Below are 20,135 nucleotides of genomic sequence, written 5' to 3'. Positions count from 1 at the left end.
CTTTGAGACGACCTCGGTTGTTTGTTTGTTGTGGTTGCTGTTTGAACAGAAACGAGTAAAACACAACGCCGCTACTCTCGCCGGCTTTCTATCATTAACGCTTCTTTAAAAAGCTTATATGCTGTGAGGCGCTGTCAGACAATGGCAAAAAACAGTTTATCTGAGGATAATCCGAGCTCCACACGTCATTTTTAAGATTAAGTATGCTCGCACAGCAGATTCAGAGTCATTAAACAGAAAAAAAACTGGCCATGCGGAGTATGCAAAATTATTCTACAGACCTCATTTACACTACACACAAATTTGCCGCAATACAAACGAATCAATTGAGCTGCGTGAAATACTGTTTCCTATGAAGGCATTCATTTGTAAACTGCTCATACTGTAGAAATCGTCTCTATTATCCACGGTGACTTTACTTGCCAAGGATATACGCTGACAATCTGGCACTCAAAAACTCATTTAAAGCTGGTAATGAACAGTTGTAGGATTGTGAAATTTAAATAATGTTTAATAAAGAATATGAAAATTTGTGCACGTTTTACAGTGAGCATGTTAGCCAAGCTTATGATTACACTACATATTTGGAACCACTGATAAAATTAAATTACAACTGTCTCATAAGTTTAGTTTCTAAATTTCCAAATTAAACAAACTATGCATATTTTCAGGTTGCCCAAGCTATTGCGCATACACACTCAAAAGGAACGAGATCACGACACTAACCTCATGTATGGCTGTTCTACACATTATCATACTTTGTATGATCGTCTGATCACACTGCTCTTCTGTAGTAATTCACAACATGGTTTGATGGTGATTCTTCTCCAGAAATGACAGCGACAGACTGTACCTTGCATTAGTTTTGTACAGATTACAAAACCAAGTGCACTTGCTTCATTTAAAAGTAAAGATTTCAAGCTTTATTTGGGTATATGTCTTATGTCTGTGAAGCAAGTATTTGCAGAGGTTACAGTGTGTTTGTTGACCACCATTCATTCATTCGTTTTCTTTTCGGCTTAGTCCCTTTATTAATCCGGGGTCAGCACAGTGTTATGAACCGCCAACTTATCCTGCATCTTTTTACACAGCAGATGCCCTTCCAGCCGCAACCCATCTCTGGGAAATGTTGACCACCAAACTGTCGTAAAACCACAAATCTAGTGCAAGAAACCTCAGTTTATGGAGATCAATAATTGGCTCTTATACTAGTAGGCGGGGCTTCATTCGCCATATTACCTATTACACTTCTCCCCATTCACAACTATATGAGAGACATGTATTGAGTATTTTAAGTCTTTGTTTGAATACAACTGACAATTAAAAAATATATATAATTTTGATGTAACAAAATAAAAAAAATCATCAAAACTGGGAATCTAGAATTGAAACATTTAAAAATGTTACAAAATGTATAATGAGCAAATAAGTGTTATGCAAACAAAAAATTGCCGCCGGTTGGATATAAAACATAAATAAAATGTATGCCGAGATAGTTGGTGGTTCATTCCACTGATAAGCAAGGGAGCAAGTCAAAAGAAAATGAATAAATTTGATGTGGTCTCTTCGCTGTACTGGTTGTTCCTAGGTTATGCAAAAAAACGTGTGCTTACAACATCCAATCAGATAAGTGGAACCGAAAAGCAACACTGTTTACAAAATCACAAAGAAGGTAACATTTAAAGGTTTAAAAGCACAAACTGTTTCTCGATTCTAAGACTGTATTCGCATGCCAAACAGTCGCAGACAACTGAAACTTTAGAGACGAGGCAGCACTGGCCCGATCGGGCTAGTAACAATATTGTCTACTGTGCTACAGATGTTAACGATTCAATATGTTCCCTCTGCTGTCACTGTAGTAAATGCCCCAACAGGTTTTGATCACTGGGTGGCGCTTTAACCATAGACTTCGTCAGCTGGGCTCAGACTACAGGAGTTTTAAAATCCTAACCGATAATAAAATCTAGTTGCAGCGCACACGAGGAGAATCTTCATGGATTTTATTAACTCAAATCTTAAACCTGCGCAAACTACAAGAAATTATTAAGATTACCGTGCCTGATGGAGCACATCATCTAATTGCAGTATAACTTGCTTTATCAATAACTATTATTTATTATAGACCAGGTTACAATTATTTGACGAATTGCCACTACATTCAAAACACTCTCATGCACTCAAAATAGGTTCCCGTTTGCATATTAATTAGTGGCGGTTATGAAATTAAATAAATGGGCAAATCCGCACACAATGTGAGCCACATTTTATTTATCATCTGTTCATTTCTTTTTCACACCTATGCAAAGCAGAAGTATTTCACACAATGGCTCCGGGCCATCAGGCAGTCCTTTTTGTAGAGCTCTGAATTGTAACTAATTTTTGCAGGTTTAGATTGCTAAATCTTATAATAACTTTTTAATTCTTTACATAATTAAGAATTCGATTCATAAAATATGATAAAGATTTGAAAATATATTTTAAAATAAACACAAATTGGTGATTAATTGGGGTGGGGCGATGTCGACCAATTTGGCATCGTACAATGTCTAATGTGAAACATCCCGATGGATGATGGCATCGTCATCGTAGACGGCAGTGAATTAATTCTGAATAATGAATTAATTCATCACAAATTAATTTTTTGTATGCTCTCGTTTCGACTACCTGACCCGCATGGTTTTTATTTTACCCAGAACCAAATAATAAATAAATAAAGATAAGTTACACACAAATTACCACCTGCCAATCACTTTGTTTTTTCTGTGGGACTCTGGCATGAATAGGAGTGACCTGTGTCATTATAATGGCATCGACACACTTGATACATGCATGAAAGCAAAAGATTGATGGTAGATTCAAAATAGATCCGAAGAGTCGTTAGATTGAGACAACATTAATTAAATATCCTGTTTAACAACTATAGTGAGACGAGATGCAGCGGTACATCCTTGATAAACTGTCTGACGTCCACTGCTCTCTGAAGTTTTGTGCTCAAGACAGCTGGAGCTTAGACGCGCACGTACACTGCAGCGCTGATAGTGTGTTTGTGTGTGTGCGTGGTCCTGTAATGTGAGTTTTCAGCTGTATAGTGTGGAAGAAGGGTTTTTCAGAAATGCTAGATGAAACGCAAGTGTGGATGCGTTTTAAAACTAAGACGTATTAGTGTAAACAGGGCCTAAGTGTGTAGTTTTCATAAGCAGGATGCTGCGACGGGGGCAGGACGAAGGATCACAATTCAGACTCAGCATCGTGATGCCTATAGGCCATCGGATATCGACCCAACCCTTGTGATTAATTGTAATTTGTTCTTGAAATTGAAAATTAGTTTTTAAAATAAAGCTAACATAAGTACTAAGTGAAGTTTTATAAACTAATTTTGAGAGGACCACGTGAAATAATTGAGCACGGCTGAATTTACATCCGTAATCAGTAATAATCCACTCAGATTGATCCAAGCTTACAATTAATAGACCGATTTTACCCTACTGCCTTATCTTCGTTTTGGAAGAATCCCCACTTCCACCTTCCACCAGGAGGAGACCTTTTCTACCCTTTTCTAAGGGGAGCTCTCGAAACCTACCAGTTATCAACTATCTTCGAGCTCTGGGTTCTTTCCCAGAACAGCATGCCAAGCCAGCTATTAACGCCAATCAAGTGTGAATGCTTAAACTACATTTTGTACATGACAGGTGCCTTTTAAATTAACTAATAATTGACTAACAATCGTGTCACTGTTCCATATAATCATCTGTAATTGAATTTAATTATTCAGTTTCAATTTAAATTCACAATCTTTTCATAGAGATTGAACAATTACATATCTATGCAGCTAACTATCCTTTACCATACTGCACAGCAATTTTCATGCTCTCAAGTGACACTTAAATTCCTTTAGCCGTTCTTCTAGATCTCGGCTAATTCGAGGATGCTGAAGGGGGGGAGACCTCTGCAGACACTCTGGAAAAGTTACGAAGACGGAGAGCCCAAGAAGCTCCATTAGCCCTTATTACAGAGAGCTCTCCGGTCTAATGGCCGCTCCTGTCTAATGGGCATCACAAAGGCCTGTAATCAAAGAACCACAAACTCCTCTTTGATTTCGCATCCCTCTCCATCCAGCTTTTATCATTAATTAGGTATTAAAATCCATCTTTAAAAACACGAAGCAGTTGATTTGGACAGTGCAGCTGTGCAGAGAGAGAGAATAAGATTGTAATGGATGATAATGGAGTGCAGATGGCGCAAACTTAGAGTGTAGTGTAGACACCGCTGTGCCGAGAAGAGAGGAGTCTCACATTACCATGGCAACATTTACCATCACTGTCGGTGAGCGGAGGGCAACGAGCCCACCATTTTGTAATACAATCCACAGACGAGGCCATGATAAGCCACATCACAATTGGGCGCTAATAGATCGAAATATCTGTTATTGCACAACTATCGCTTTCACACAACGTGCCTGGAGTGCCCTTGAGCAGGGGGTGGGGGGGTAATTTAATATGCAGTGCCAGAATCAGTTTTAACCATATCAAATTACGCTTTTATTGTTGTGGAGGCTAAATCACAGCACGTAAAGTCACGCACGAGAAGACGGGACTGAACTGGCCTTGGCAAGCCTGTCAATCACCCCGCTCAGCCTCCTGCTCTGACATGTAATTACAGCGCCACCGTAATTAGAGCTCACTGTCAGGGTCTGAATGATGCCTCGGAGTGGCGTTGGAGAGAGAGAGAGTGGTGAGAAAAACCTGCAAGTTGTAAAGGAGAAAAGCATGTCCACCTACACGGCGCTCATCTCCCCTACCGATTCTCCCCTTTATGGCCCCGTTCCATTTGCCTGTGGGTTTTCTCTGTTCACACAGACTTATTGACTGACTCTAGTCTCCCAGGCACTCTCTCTCATCCTGAGCCACAGCACATACACAAAAGAAACGGGCCAATCACTTTATGTCTGAAAGCAATTGAATTGTGCTAGGCCGAAACCCTTTGCCGGTTCGATAATGTGCGATCCAGCCACGGGCTCATCTTTAAGTGCCCTGGTCTTAGTCTGGAGGCCTCTTTTGCTTGAGAGAGCACCGAGTTCAGTTTAGACCAGCCTCGTTGCTGTCTGGGTCACTTATTGAAATGCCACTTATAATGTTTTGGATGGTAAAGGAGAAACGGAGCCAGTGTGTACGAGAGGAATAAAGAGAGAGGCCGAGAGTAATGATGTAGACGGCCAATAAAGGCACAGAGATAAAGCACAACACACTGACCCAGACAACACACACACAGTCAGTCTGTCGGCTTCAATCTGATTGCACCAAACACTTCCAACACTCTGAGCCAATGAATCTTCATGACTTCTTCATGACCTTCCAGGTTGTTTACGATTACCGCATAAGGTATAGACCAATTTCTGAACTGAAGCGTCATTTGCTGGAAAATCAGACACCCATTTCCAAGCAAGTTTTACTGCCTCAAAACAACATTGAGCGTATTCATTAATCTAGAGCACAGAATAGCACAACATGCTCAATAAAAAAACTGACCTGTCAAGGTTTTTCCATAACAGAATATTAAAGTTGCACTCAGTAATTTGTTCCTAATAATATACTTACTTATTTACTCCCAGGACCATTTATATATCGAAGTTGATATTTAGCTGCACCATGTTGGTGTTTCGTAACATCAAATTTTTTTTTTTTTTTTGAGGTGGGTCATTGGCCCAATATTCAACCCCAACCTGGAGGACCAGGACATACACACATACACTACGGACAGTTTAGCTTAGCTAATTCACCTATAGCACATGTCTTGTGAGGGAAACCGAGAAAACTGGAACACCCAGAAAACCCATGCGAACACATGGAGAACATGCAAACTCCACAGAGAAATGCCAACTGACCCAGCCAGGGCTCGAACCAGTGACCTTCTACTGTGAGGCGACAGTGCTACCCACTGCACTACCCGTTCTGAATTCTATACTTTACTTAAAAGTTAATTTAAAATATTTAAATAGCCATAGATCGTTTAGCCATAATGATCAACTGTGTCTAAATAATGAGCAAGGGTGTTCTGTTTCAGTCCTAGAGGGTCACTGTCCTGCAAAGTTTGACTCCAGCTTACCTCAGCAAACCTGTTTGAAAGTTTCTAGAGGTTTACTGGTCCATACTTGTAGCCAGTTCAAATGCGTTTAATTATTGTAGCAGCTGAAACATGCAGGGCTAGTATGGGTTGGTATAAGTTTCTGATGGTATGATAATCTTGAATAAAAGTATCACGGTTTCACGATATTGTGCTGTAAAATAATTTCGTTTTAAATTTAGTAAAAAACAACAACTTCTATCTTCATCAGCTTCAAAATCACAGATTTCCTTTCAACACATTAAAACCACTTAAAAACCCTTTACATATACATTTTAGTAGTTTCTATACAGGGTGATTCAAGAAGAATACCACAACTTTCGGGTTGATGTCACTCAAGTGTCTGGAGGGGGTCATATTGAACATCTATGAACTTGTTTTCTACTGAAAAAAACTTTAGGTATTCTTCACATTAATTAATTAACCAAGGTTCCATCAAGCTTCTTTGATTAAACACAGATTTTCAAAGTTGTAGTAATCTTTTTGAGTCACCCTGTACTTTGACTTTTCCAAACCACGGTAAACCTTAAAACCGGTTATCGTCAAATGCCTATGCAGGACAGTGACCTTCCAGGAGCAGGATTGGTCCCCCCTTTGTGATGAAGATGTTAACAACAAAAATAATAGTAAGCTATCACACAACATACTAATTTATCTCAGGGCCTGTTTACACCTGATTTTATGTTATTTAGAAGGCAAAAAGTAAATTGGATATAAAATATTTTGAGCTTGTTCACTGTTAACCACTTCAAGAGTTAGTCAACATATCTGACCAGATTGCTTTAAACAGTTTCTTTTGTGCCAACAAGTGTATTATTTAAACTTTATGGGGCAGGTTGGCAGCATGCTAGCAAGTTGCTAGGGTTTAAACTTTGTATTTAACATCAAAGTTGGTTTAGAGGGAAAATAAATGTAGAAAATACACATTCTATTACTAACCTTTCCTGAAAAAAACCCCACTGCAATGGCACAGTAGAAATTAAAACTGCTGCTCTACATATTGTTCTCTCTATTCATCTTTCATGTTCATATATAAATTTCACAAAGTTTATTTCACAATAATAGACTAAAAGATTAGAAACCTGATACAACCTCCCACCCACACATCTTTCTGTATTAATAAAGAAGTGGTTGAAAGTGGACAAAATTAACCAACAAAAACACCAGGAAATATGTCTACTGGTGATGCAATTGCCCAAAAAGATCTTATCAGGTGTCAGAAACAGGGCTGGAGTAACCAATGGATAAAACAGCCTCTTTAAAAAGCTGTTGTGTGATGTCTAAAACAATCATCACTGAGTGCATCTCTGAAATACCATGTTGATTATAGGAATCCAGCAATTTCCAATCACATCACATTCGAAAGAAATAGATCAAACACCCAGCTTCAGCCTTCGTAGATAAAGGTGTCGCTGACCTGTGGAGTTGTGGTCTGCTTGCCCTGGCGGTTGGACGCCGTTGTAGTGGTGATGTCAGTGATGGAGGGTGACGTTTCTGAACGATTTCCCGCAGCAGAGACGCTGGACTGTGGCGTGATAGAAGAGGAGGGCATGTCTCCTACCAGCCGGGCACTACCCTCCACACGCACATTAGGGTCACCCTCAGCGGCCATGTTGAGTACTTTTAGCCCATTGTAGTAAAGCCCTGAGAGCTGACCCTGGAAGGGCCGGCTGCCCTTCTCCCAGCCTCCAATCTTTATGGTGGTCTGACTGTTGAAGATGGTGAGCTGCCGACCTGCCAAGGGAGAACGTTACAGAAAATACAAGAGTGTTCAGAGGCCCACTCCCCCACGCCATCCAGAAGCACACATACACATGCACACGCTAACAAACATGGACGCAAACACACGCACACCAGAAAACAGAACTGATGGAAGTCCTGATGGTAAAAACACACAACAACCGTAACCTTATTTTCCCTGGGGATCATGAAGCAATAAATTACACTAATGCTAACAGCAACACTGGTAATTTATCGACTGTAATTTAATGGCTGCTGTTGGCACAAAGTAAATAAATGAAGGGGATGAGAAAGCTGTGTCCCAAAAAAATAACAAAAAAAAAAAAAAAAGAAAAAAAGAATGGGACTTTGCTAAAAGGACAATCGTATAAATACTGGAATGAGAGAGAAAATTATTCTTTATCTTAAAAAGAAAAATTCCCCTTTTACGTGAAAAAAATTACTGTTAATCTTAAAAAAAAAAAAAACAGCTTTAATGCAAATGACAAAGCCTGTATACACAGGTCTGGTAACGTTTATTGAGATTGCCTTTCAGCAAGGGCAATGACAATTAAAATTAATTAGACTGAAATAAGGTTTATGTGAGAATGGCTTTATAGCTACATGACACATTACAAATGATTCATCATGTTTATAATTCCATTGAAAAGAGAAAGCAAGAACACAAGCAAACTTGAAAACAATCAACTTGGAAGGATTCAATCTGTTACATACATTTGAGCATGCATTCAAGTCTTTTCCCTTCAGGTGTGTTTAACTTGCTTGTTAAAGGGACTTCATATCTGATGCCAATAATCATTGAAGCTATTTAAGAGACATTTGCTTTGGGTTTTTAACTGTGCACTTTAGCAGTTTCCAAAAGAAATGTTTAGCATGGCAAGATATGCAAGATATACATACATTAAATAGAGTGTGTACATCATTATGAATTCACATAATTCCCACTGTTATAAACATGTACTTTATTAATTATTCATTTAGATTATTACAGAACATTATTTAAATTAAACAGTATTTTAATGATGTAAACATATTTTGTTAATGATTGAACTAACTTCAGTTATCAGTATATTACCAGTCCCTTTAACCTCTGACAGGTTTACAAGTACAGTATAACAACACATTATTGAACTGTACAGTGCAATATATTACATTTACTACATTTGTTTAATTTTTAAACTTGGTTATACAGGGGATTTATGTTTTAGATGGTTTATTTGCTGTGCAAAATATCACTTGCTTATGATCAAATTATCTTTTATTTAAAGTTTTAATCAGTGTTTTTACCTTTGTCGAGTAGCCAATCGTCAACTACTCGACCAAGCCGATATGGGATTCGCTGTCTAGCAATCGCCAGGCGTTCGTTATCAATGTTGCCTTTAAAGTTTAAAGAGACATTTCATTGTTAAAAATCTGAAAGGTCAAAGATTAAAACCTACAGTGAAACATATGCCTTAACTGTCTGTTTTTTTTCTTTTTCCTCTTCTTGCTTACATTTTTTTTTATTCGGAACACCAAGGTTGCATACATCAATTAATTCTTAAAATTTAAGCCAACAAATTAACCCTATTTTAATAGAAGCACTTTGCTACGTTAAATATGCACCTACTCTTACTGTTAAGAGAAATCAACCAAACTCAATCACGTTTAAACATCATATCACTTTACATAAGACATTTACAAAATAGGAATCTTTTAAATCTTTTTAGCAGATTTTTCATCTAGTTAAACATGACAACTAGCTCATTTTAATCGAAATATTGTCATTACAGTACATAGTCCAGCGTTTTTGCAACCAGTTTGATTTTAGCTTCACATTTGCTATCTAATCTAAGGTATTTTTATATGATCAATTTCACATTATCAGATCACAATACATTTAAAAAACATCAAAGTAGCAGAAAAAACACTCAAAGGATTAAAGCAACAGGAAGATTATCAGTTCATCAGTAAAGCATGCAAAATCAGTTCATGTGAATGTGAAACCGCCCTGACAAAAGCTTCGACCTCAGAGATGTCCGTCCGTATGTCGTTCCCTACGGTGGGCGCCATGCGACCTTGAGCGGATGCTGTGCTTAAATGTGGATATTTATGCAACATGTCCAGGTTGAGCCAGCTACGCTAGTGCTATTGAATTGAGATAATTTGAAAACATTTACTCCTCTCCCATTACAGCCCACACATAATTACCACAACCGACTTCACTGGGAAATTCAACACGGACCTGACTTGCTCAGATTTCCAAAGAGTATAATTACGCCTCACAATTTTTACCCTATGAGCCATTAACTTGTTATTTGTCAATCAAAAACGAGTCTCGCTCTCGCTGCAAGCGATTAAAGTACGATTAAAATATGAACGGTATGAAAATGTTTCCTCGGCATAAAAAGAATAGTGTAGCAAGTCAGCTGGAGGGCTGTGATGTGAGAAAATTACTTGCAAATTTACATTCTAATGTCTGGATTTACATGTAAATATGCACAAATACTGTACACTAAGCGTAAAACTGACAATTTATTCAGAAATGAAAATTCTCATCAGACAGACTATTCATGACTGGTTATTTACAGTGAAACACAAAAGGAGCATGGTATAAACATAAGCAATCTTTTTAACTCTTTATTTTAAAACAGAAAGACTGGTTTCAGTGAGACTTTCCTATAGTTTTTCAAAAGGTGTGTGGTAAACATAACTCAATGATACTTTGCCATGCCATATAAATGCATCATTTGATTTCACATATATAAAATGTAATATGCACGCGTACACACACACACACACACACACACACACACACACACACACACACACACACACACACACACACACACACACACACACACACACACACACACACACACACACACAAAAAAACACAAACACACAGTAACAGTAAAACTCAACAGTCAACTTTATCAAATGAAATGAGTCATTAACTCAAAATTGACTGAACGTTAATTCTACTCATTTGAAAAGAGTTAAAGGTAATGAGTTATTTAAATAACTCATTACTTCGACTTAAATGAAGTAAGTTCACAGTACTAACATTGATTTGTTTTTTAACTCAAATGGATTGTAGCAATCAGTTTCCTCAAATGTTTTGAGTTGCCTTATTGAGTTTTACAGTACTCAGTTGATTTTAGTTCTCTTCATGTATTGGGTTTTACTGTGTTCAAATTGCTTTGTTTACTCAAAAGGATTAAGTTCACAGTACTGATTAGGATTAGTTTTTGAACTTAAATAGTTTGTTGCAATCGGTTTCCTCAAATGGTTAGAGTTACCTTAACTCTTTTTGTGTTTTACAATGTGTATATCTCAAACAAGAACAAATCTATACATATGTTCAAATATATTGGCTATGTCTAGGTTCACACAGAATCTGCGAGCAATTAACTTGAGTAGATTCATATTTATTCAGTTTTTATATTCATTTCAGTAATATTATTGACTAACATGAACATGTTCATACGATTTATTCACAATACAGTTTGTAAATATAATTTTCTGTCTTGAAGTAGATATGATATACAAGAGATTTGCTTTGTTTACTAAATAAGTGGATCTATTTGGACTTGTGTTGTAAACATTAAATAAATGTTAAAAAAGTATTTTTTATTACATATACGTTTTTAGTTATGATACTCTTTTTACAGAATTCTTCACATAAATAGCAAAAAATGTCTGCAGATTCTGTCTGGCCCTAGCTATGTCACATGTTCATATATAAATATATTTCTGTAATATATTTAAATGTATTTGTAATATAATTCAAATGTTGGGAAAAAAGCAGCCAGCCATTTTTGTACTATTTAGATATGTTGCATTTATAACATATTTTAAACATGTAAAATCCATACTTATGTCATAGATGTAATTTGCACATATTTTGATGTATCAGATTTATACTTGGAACAGAGTAAAGCAAAATATTAAACTCTCACAATCTAGCTTTATTCTGAAAGCTGAATAGGAGCTATTGGTGAATTAGTTTTCACGTGTTTGACGTCTCTGTTGAAGCACTCTATTTGACATTTTTTGATGATAGCTGGATGTCAGTTTGCTTGAATTATAAGACATTACTATGACTATTATCTTTTGATTTATACAGGAGACAGTCACAGGTTTGGAGCTCCATAAAAGTTGAGACATTCGGGTGAATTATTTCTTTGAAGCACCAAAATTGTATCTTATACCACCTTACATTGGTATGACTGCTCTAGTCGACTGCACTTTTGAGGCAAAGCTCTTTATGCTGTATCCGGCGCTGAAATGGCATGACTAAATTGCTTCTCAAACACAGTACAATACTGTTTTTGATAGGTGATTGCAGAAGGAGAACACCCGCAGACAGGGAAATAAGGCTTCCTCTGGGCTGCACATAAGGACAGATGAAGTGCTTGATTCTGGACTTGAGTTTGAGATTGTCGATATAACGTCCATATTATATAAAAAGCCAGAAACTCAGTCCATTACTTTGAATTTCTCTTTCTTTTTTTACTTACATTTGTTTTTTCCCCTATTCTTTAATTCTCTCCGTTTCTTACCCCTACCATGTGCAGTCGGGTCTAACTGTGATTTATGTCTACTTGTGCACTTTACCTAGAGTAATCAAAAGTGAAAGGAGTAATTTGTCTCAAATCATAGCTTAAAAGAAACAAGACAGGAAGGGAGGGGAAAGCAATAGGAGCTCTTGAAGCAGGATGGACTGAATGACCAAGGGCGAGTTGTGTGCATGATTGCTTGAATGCACATAAACGTGCACACTCACCCCCACCCACTCATACACACGCAGTGGTCATGTTCTGCTTAAATGAGGGGGCAGTTGCCTGCAGGCCTCTCGGTAAAGTGAAAATGACTGCCGAGTTAGCTTAGCATGCTAACAGCCTTTCTAAGTATTAGGCTTAGAAACGATTCTGCTTTGAAATAATCCCCCCTCCCAGGAAAAAATAAAATAAATAAATAAAATCTGTGCCTTTATATCTGTTCTGCATCGGTTTGAAATGTTAGGCAATACTCAGTGATTTTCAAGGACAGCATCAACACATCAATTTATCCCTCCGCCAGTCTAAACCTCATGCTGTGGCCATTTTGTGCCCAGCAGTAGCTGGTGGCGGTAATTCTGTCAGAAACATTACCGGAACATTTCGCTTTTTTTATACTAAATATGGAAAAGGTCCATTTAAGAACTTTACGTCTGTTTTTAAATCACTTTAGATGGACATGAAGCACACAGGTGATTTTAAAGGCACCTTTTATCAAAGCGCCTTTAAAAATGTGCAATTACTTCAGCCGTCAGAAGCTAACAGGAAAAAAAATGTTATCGCTTTTGCTGAAAACGTTGAATGTTGTAAAGCTGTCTTGGTTTATTTCACTCTCAATCCATCCCCTAGCAGACTTCAATATTAAAGGGTTATTTTGCTCAAAAGTGTATTTTCAGCTCACCTCATACTTTTACAATCTTTTACTCACCTTCATAGTATCTCATACCTGTGTGACTAAAAATCTTTGGCTAAAAGTGTCCAACATTTTTTGACTGCCAAAAGAATCCTTCAAATATTTTCTAAAAAATAACCATTTATTTCTTATAATGTTGAGTATTTTTAATATAAAGGTATAATGAATCTTTTGTGGAATGGAAATAATAATTGGGTAAGGGTAATAATTTAGGAGGTTTAATAATTCTGACTCCAACTGTACAAGTTATGAGGTGCTGTGTACAAATGCGAATGAGAAACTATTGCATTATATTTTTTGTTCTTTTATTCCTGTTTACGTAAAGCACTTTGAATTGCCACTGTGTATGAAATGTGCTATATTAATTAAACATGCCTTGCCTATATATTGTTATAAGGTGCTGTGTACAAGTGCGTATGAGAAAGCAATTTAATGTCAAGAAAACTTCCAGAAATAGACCTTCAAGGGATAAGTTGTAGTTAATGAATTTAAGTATTTTGGCATTACCCTAGATATAATTTAAAATTTGATAGTCATGTTAAAAATGTGTAAGAAGGTTAAGCCAAGCCTAAACTGTTTTCGTTTCATTAGAAGATTTTTTTACATCAAACTGCAAAATTATACATGCACACAATGATATTTTGTGGAATAATTTACCTGTAAACCTAAAATTAGAAAGTATTGAAAATGTTTTTATTAGTGTTTTTAAAAAGTGGTTAAAACAAAACAGCAGTGTTTGCACAAATAGTCTACTATTAGTTTATTTGTTCATGCCGTTTTTGCTTTTGCCTTACAGCAATATTATGTAAAGAACTATAATGTTGTGTATTTGTATCTATTAGGGTTAAGGCGATACCATTAATAAATGTAACAATACTAGCTGTATCATGATACCAAGCTGTATTGTAATGTACTGTAATTCATAACTTGTCAGAAATACTCCATTTATGCTATTATGTTATAATAGGCCTAATTGAATTAAATTTAAGGCCAAAAAGTATTATTTTCACCTCACTTGACCAAAAATTTATAAATTCTTTTTGTATTTTTGCTGTATTTTGTAGATAACTGACCGACAAAAAAATACAATTAAGTAAAGATTAAAAAAATATACCAAACTAATTTTACAAAAGATAAATGAATGTTACAAAAGAGCATTTTTTCTCAATCTTATTAGATAACAATCCAAAGCAATCCAAAATTTTACTTTGTGAGTCATTCTTTTGAAGAGATTGCGGCAGTTGTTGTAGCTACTAAATCATATTAACAGGAACAGAATTGAACCGATTTAGATGTGCGTTCGAACTGAAGTATTAGAAAATGTGCAATAGGCTACCATAAAAGGTGCAAATTCTACACAGTTTTGCAACCTTAAAGGGCTCCACAGACTAAAACTTATTTATTGTTGAGCATTTTAGTGACGAGCATTAATGACGATACTACCGTTTGCAAACTAAACTATAGTGGCCCCGTCAGTATTTTTGAGCCATAGTATCCCGATACTACCATAGTACCTGTAAACCGTGCAACCCTAGTATCTATTTTATTTTCATATAGTCAAGCCTCCAGTAGACATTTGGTTGTAATTGTGATTGTAAATGAGTAATTGTGATCTTCATATTAAATAAATAAATGTATAAATATATAAAAACTATGCAAAATGCTCTCAATAAGCAAACAAAATATATGGATTTAACCAGCAACAAATATATAAATGAATTTTACAAGACAGACTATAAAAACAACATTCACATTAAAAACAACACATCTCTTAGTTTAGCATTTCTATTATTAAGCTTCTACATATAATTACTACTTACAAATATAATTAGCTAGGTGAAAGAATGACAGAACAGGTTAAGAGAGAGAGGGGGGAAATCAATATGCATATATAAATTAAGATTACACATTTATTTGTATTCAAAAGCTATAGTAGTTAGAATTAATTGTTCAAGATAAACAAATTGCCCTTTTTGTTCTCCCTGTGCCTGGTGGTCAATTTAAATTCTATGCATTTATTATCTCATCTAATGCCGAGCCGAGTCAATCAAGCACTGATTAAAATGAAGCGGTCATGACTAATTTTCTTTTCTTTCTTTTTTTTTTATTTCACCAGAAAAGTTTCTTCCATTCTGCCACAGACATAAGACCCATTAGTATTCAGGCAATCACATGTGCAGTGCTCACTAAATCCACCGACATAATGGAAACGGGAAGCTGAGAGAAAATGGCACATTTACAATGGCTCCATTTTAACAAGCAATTGTCTTCCACTCTAAATGAAAGACGCTGCTGGTATTTGGGTTGTTTGTTTACACTATAACAATGAGAGGGTCTCGGCTGAGGTCAAACAGCACCTCTGTGTCTCGGTTTCTATTGCTATTCGTCTGTACGCTTTACGGTTCTGCTTCCAAGAACTAGATTTCGTTTCAGCACACGTCCTAGTTTGTCTAAGCTGTTGTAAACACAAAATGTCAACTCTTGGATTTGGATAATCCTGTTAAGATTCGTATTGTCCTCCAAATTAAATAATACAAAACGCAATTCGACACAACCCATGTATCTACAGCAGAATCTAGTGCGTCTCTTGAGTATACATTAGCATTTTTCCCCGCACACATTAACGACGACCCGTATTGAGCGCAGTGATGAGCAACGGACGACGGCGACGCACTTATGGGAAGCATGAGATTTTCCGAGGTTCATTACCACTTGAGTCGTCAAAAGCTCAACATTTACCATCAACAATCTCTCACGTCTGCTTCTCTGGAAGTTTGCGGAGATGAAGAACAAATAATCTCTGTAATGGAAGCGATGGTTTAAGAAGAGCTTGAAGTAAAATACAAATTAAAAGACTAATGCAGCCGCCTCCTTTTCATCATGATTGACAAACGAGAGCAATGGGATTATTTCTCATCTCTGATCTCTTGTCAAGCTTTTGTCAGGGCTTTTCAGGCGACTGAGAGGCTGGTGAATTTGATAACCCTGGCTCTGACATTTTCAGCCTTCTAAAGCCCCAAGAGCAATCATCTCTGCTGACATTTGGAAAGGATACCAGGGTTACCTTTTTTTTTTTTTAACTGTGAGAAACCACAATCACAGACAAAGGCATTTTGTCCTTAACCCTGTGATTCAGATTCTTTTTCCTGAGCTCTGCCAGCCTTTTATTGTTCCCATTGTGCATAGCTGCATGACTGAGATTGTGTGTCTGTATGTATGTGTGTGAGAACATGCGTATAAAGGCTTGGGGCTCTTACCTGATGGGTAGCGCTCAATGACTGGCAGATCATCCACCTGCAAGGTGGCGTTACCACCACTTCTCGTAAAGCGAACTATGTGGTACTTTCCATCATTTACAAACTTTGAAGTTTCTTCAATGTTTATGTCATCGGTGCCCACATTGAACACCACTTTGATATTGCCTCTTTCCTGTAAAGATAGAGAGGGAAAAAGGAAGAAAAAAACAGAGAGGGGGAGATAAAGGATGAGGACTTGAAGATTACATCATAGTCATTCTGTTCTGATTCGCTCCGCCAGCATAAAGCGGTCAAGTTATATGCGTTGGTTTATTTTAGCACATTAACAGCACACTTAATGAACGTCAGCAACCTTTCGCAGGACAGTTTTTGATTATTAATAAAGGCCCTCATGAGGAGGCAGCTATACTCCATCTTAACTGGCAGAATAACAGATGTACCGTATTTATTGAGGACCAAACAAGGTGATAGTTTATCAGCCCGTTCACAATTTCTCCTGACAGCACAATGCATCAGAAAGATTTACCGCCACTTGAATTCGCCAGCGATAGGCGGCATTCATATTTAATAACAAAAATATCTATAATTTATATTTTAATGAGACTATTACATGAAGAAAGAGGATATTAACAGGAAAACTGGCAAGCGGTTCGCTTCATTTTAGTAGTTTTGCAATCCTCTTGGGATATTAATTAGCAAGGATATGTTTGTTATGCCTGTGTACATTAAGGGAATGTTTCGGATTTGGTTCAGATGTTTAGTAAACATAATATAAAATCAAATTTAGTATGTGTTATTGCATTAGCTATGTAATACGCTAGTGATAATGTACAGCCAGGCAGTCATTATGACGAAATAAATCCTGACAGGCTGATTAGCACACTACCGCACAGCTGGAGAGTCTTGTATCATCCTGAAGTAGATTATTTAGCATTAACAACCGGCTAACTGTACATTATCCTGCTCATTACATGATTACTTGCCAATTAAAAAAAACGTAAATGACATCAAATATTGATTTTAGCTGAAATTATTTAATCACATGAGAAGAAAACAGATAATGCTGAGTGATGTGATGTGACGTTGCTTTATGCTATGTTAACAGCTCGAGGCTGATTTTACCAAGTAAAAACATTACACAGCTTCCTTTTTTACATTTAGGTCAAAAATGTTTAATAAATGGCCGCTAAAATGTTTAGCACCCTGTTGTGAAAGCAAGCTGAGATCCTGCAAAGCTGCGCTAGTTTCATTTCTCTCATATCACCCCATGCTCTCTTTCTTCAAACATTGTAAAATGATTGCAACTCAGCTTTGTGTGGGGTTCTGATATATATCTAAACATCACAGACGGAAAGACATAAACTCACATGCTACATTTAGGGCAAAAGAATATTACCAGCAGCAATTCGTAATTTTAAAGGGGGTGGCATGACTGCAGCAGATGTCAAAATAAAATTTACTGTGTCACACATTAAGCCTTGTAAACTAAATAATACTACTTTTTCATTCCCGTTCATGTTCAAAAGTTTCTCAACAAGCCTGCAGGCAGATAGCATAATCGAATCACAGGAAATCACAGGAAAAAAAAATAACCTTATAAGATTTTTTTCCCCTTGAAATCAGCGCCTCAAGGCAATATGCTGGTCATACAGAATAATGTGTGACAGTCTCACTGAAACGGAATGTAATCTGTATTCTGATGCAGCGCTTGTCATTTTCAGTGTAAATTCTCATCAATGTGTGTTTCTGTCTTATTAAAGCAAGCAGTGAGAGAGTGAAATCACCCTGTGTGCTTCACATCCACACCACTAGATGGCCTCAATCCTTAATGATTTCCTTGTTGATGCAGAAGCTCAGTGGGTGGGCTTCACTTTTACTAATTACAATGAAAGGTATTCATGTGCAAAGCATCTCCTCTCATGAAAACAACCTTCTAATAATACTCGCTGGATCCACTTGCTGCTCATCTTATATAAAACAGCAACAAAGCCCACTCTGTGCTCAACTCGATGACCTGCATGCCTACATGCACTGCTTAGTTAACCAAAAAACTTGTTGCAAACTTGTTACGAATGCTATTACATGAGCGCGTTCAATCGTGAAAATGGTTATTTGACATATTCTCGACAGATGGAGGGCCATTAGCTTAAAAACACTGCTGTGGGAACGTGCGGTCCTTCCGATTGATTTGTCGCAGATTGCAAAAGCTACATGTGGCATTTGAAAATAATGAAATGAGGTGTGCATGAGAAGATCCCTCAGCGAATTCCCCTAATTCACACCTATCTGCGGGAGGAGAGCAAGCGGAGGACAAATCGCAACACCAGACTTCATTATACCCTCCCAGGAGATGTGTGTTTTTGTCTGGATACTATCAAGCCTTCTTTTCCTGTCACACACACACATGCACGCACCCCATGTTGTCATCTCCAGCTGGGGCGAAGCCGGATGTTTCTTCCGCCTCTCACACCCCATAATGAAGACAGACTCTGGCCGTTAGCCCTATCCTCTGCCTATTACAGGGAACAATGGGGCAGCGTCTCCTTCACCCTCGTCTGCGCTCTCTATCAGCCTTTCTTCGGGGCCAATCTCTCCCTTCCTGCCCATCTTTTCAGCTTAGTGGTCAGAGAAGTGATGTGAGAGCTTGGCCTGCTCTCCAGCGGGCTGTGACACTCCACGCCCCCTTCTAATTGGAGACCGACCTCTTGTTCACCCTTCCATCCAGGCGGTCCCATCGGGTTGCTGACCTCATCCTTCATTTGGGGTTAGGCGACTGGGAGTAACACCAAGGGTGGCAGGCCTTTTGAAAACTCGGAAATGACAGAGTTGGATCAACCAAGGGGGAAACAGGGACTTGCTAATGAAGTCTGTAAGCATTTTTTGAAGGAAATTCTGACTTGGACGAAGGGGGCTCAAGACCTTCGCAGGGGGGCTTTTTTAAAGTGGGCATAGTTTAAGAGAAACACCCTTCGTCCTACATTCAGTCCCGGGTGTGATAATGTCCCAGTTTTGCAGAATTTTCTGTTTAAAAAAAGAAAAAGAGAAGAAGGAGGCGGTTCTATTATGAATGCCTCAGGGGCTAAACATAAGGGAGGGAAGAGCAAAATTGAGCCGTGACACCAAATCCCAGATTACCACAGAATAACAAATGTTTTGGGTGATGTGCTCAGGATTCGCTGTTTGCTAAACGATCCCTAAAGTGAGCGAGGGATGGGGTGTGATTTTAAAAGAAGGACTTGGTTCCGCACGGCTACGTCTCGGTTCGTCTTGTCCGTCGTGTCACCTCTCCATCGAGGCCTGCAGTGCTGCTCTAAATATAAAGAACTAATACAACTGGATTCTCATTAGACTCAATGGGGGTTGTTATAGCAACACTGCTCTCTAGAGTTCTCTCGTTTCTTGTAGGCAATTAGATGACAACCACCGTGCCACCCTGATTGACAGAACACTTCATCTACTCTGGAATGGAGACGATCTCCCCTCGCTAGGCACAAAAATAAGATTGTTGTTCTGAACTTCTGCATGTGGATTTAAAAAATAATTTAAAGTAGTTTGGAGAAGGGT

General features: G+C 37.7%; 1 protein-coding gene across 51 annotated transcripts in view; it reads right to left on the bottom strand.

Moving 5' to 3' along the window:
• Positions 1–20,135, bottom strand: part of nrxn1a (neurexin 1a) — a 296,707-nt gene that overhangs the window by 22,532 nt on the left and 254,040 nt on the right. For 33 of the 51 annotated variants that reach the window (NM_001080021.2, XM_073917755.1, XM_073917775.1 and 30 more), the window contains 3 exon segments: positions 7,538–7,854; positions 9,148–9,237; positions 16,572–16,743. In NM_001080021.2, the coding sequence (NP_001073490.1) occupies positions 7,538–7,854; positions 9,148–9,237; positions 16,572–16,743 (579 nt within the window). 51 annotated transcript variants of the gene reach the window in all.

Source organism: Danio rerio, chromosome 12, assembly GCF_049306965.1.
Source record: "Danio rerio strain Tuebingen ecotype United States chromosome 12, GRCz12tu, whole genome shotgun sequence".
Taxonomy (NCBI): Eukaryota; Metazoa; Chordata; class Actinopteri; order Cypriniformes; family Danionidae; genus Danio; species Danio rerio.
The sequence above is the reverse complement of the archived record's forward strand: the minus strand, read 5'-3'. Positions and strand labels throughout refer to the sequence as shown.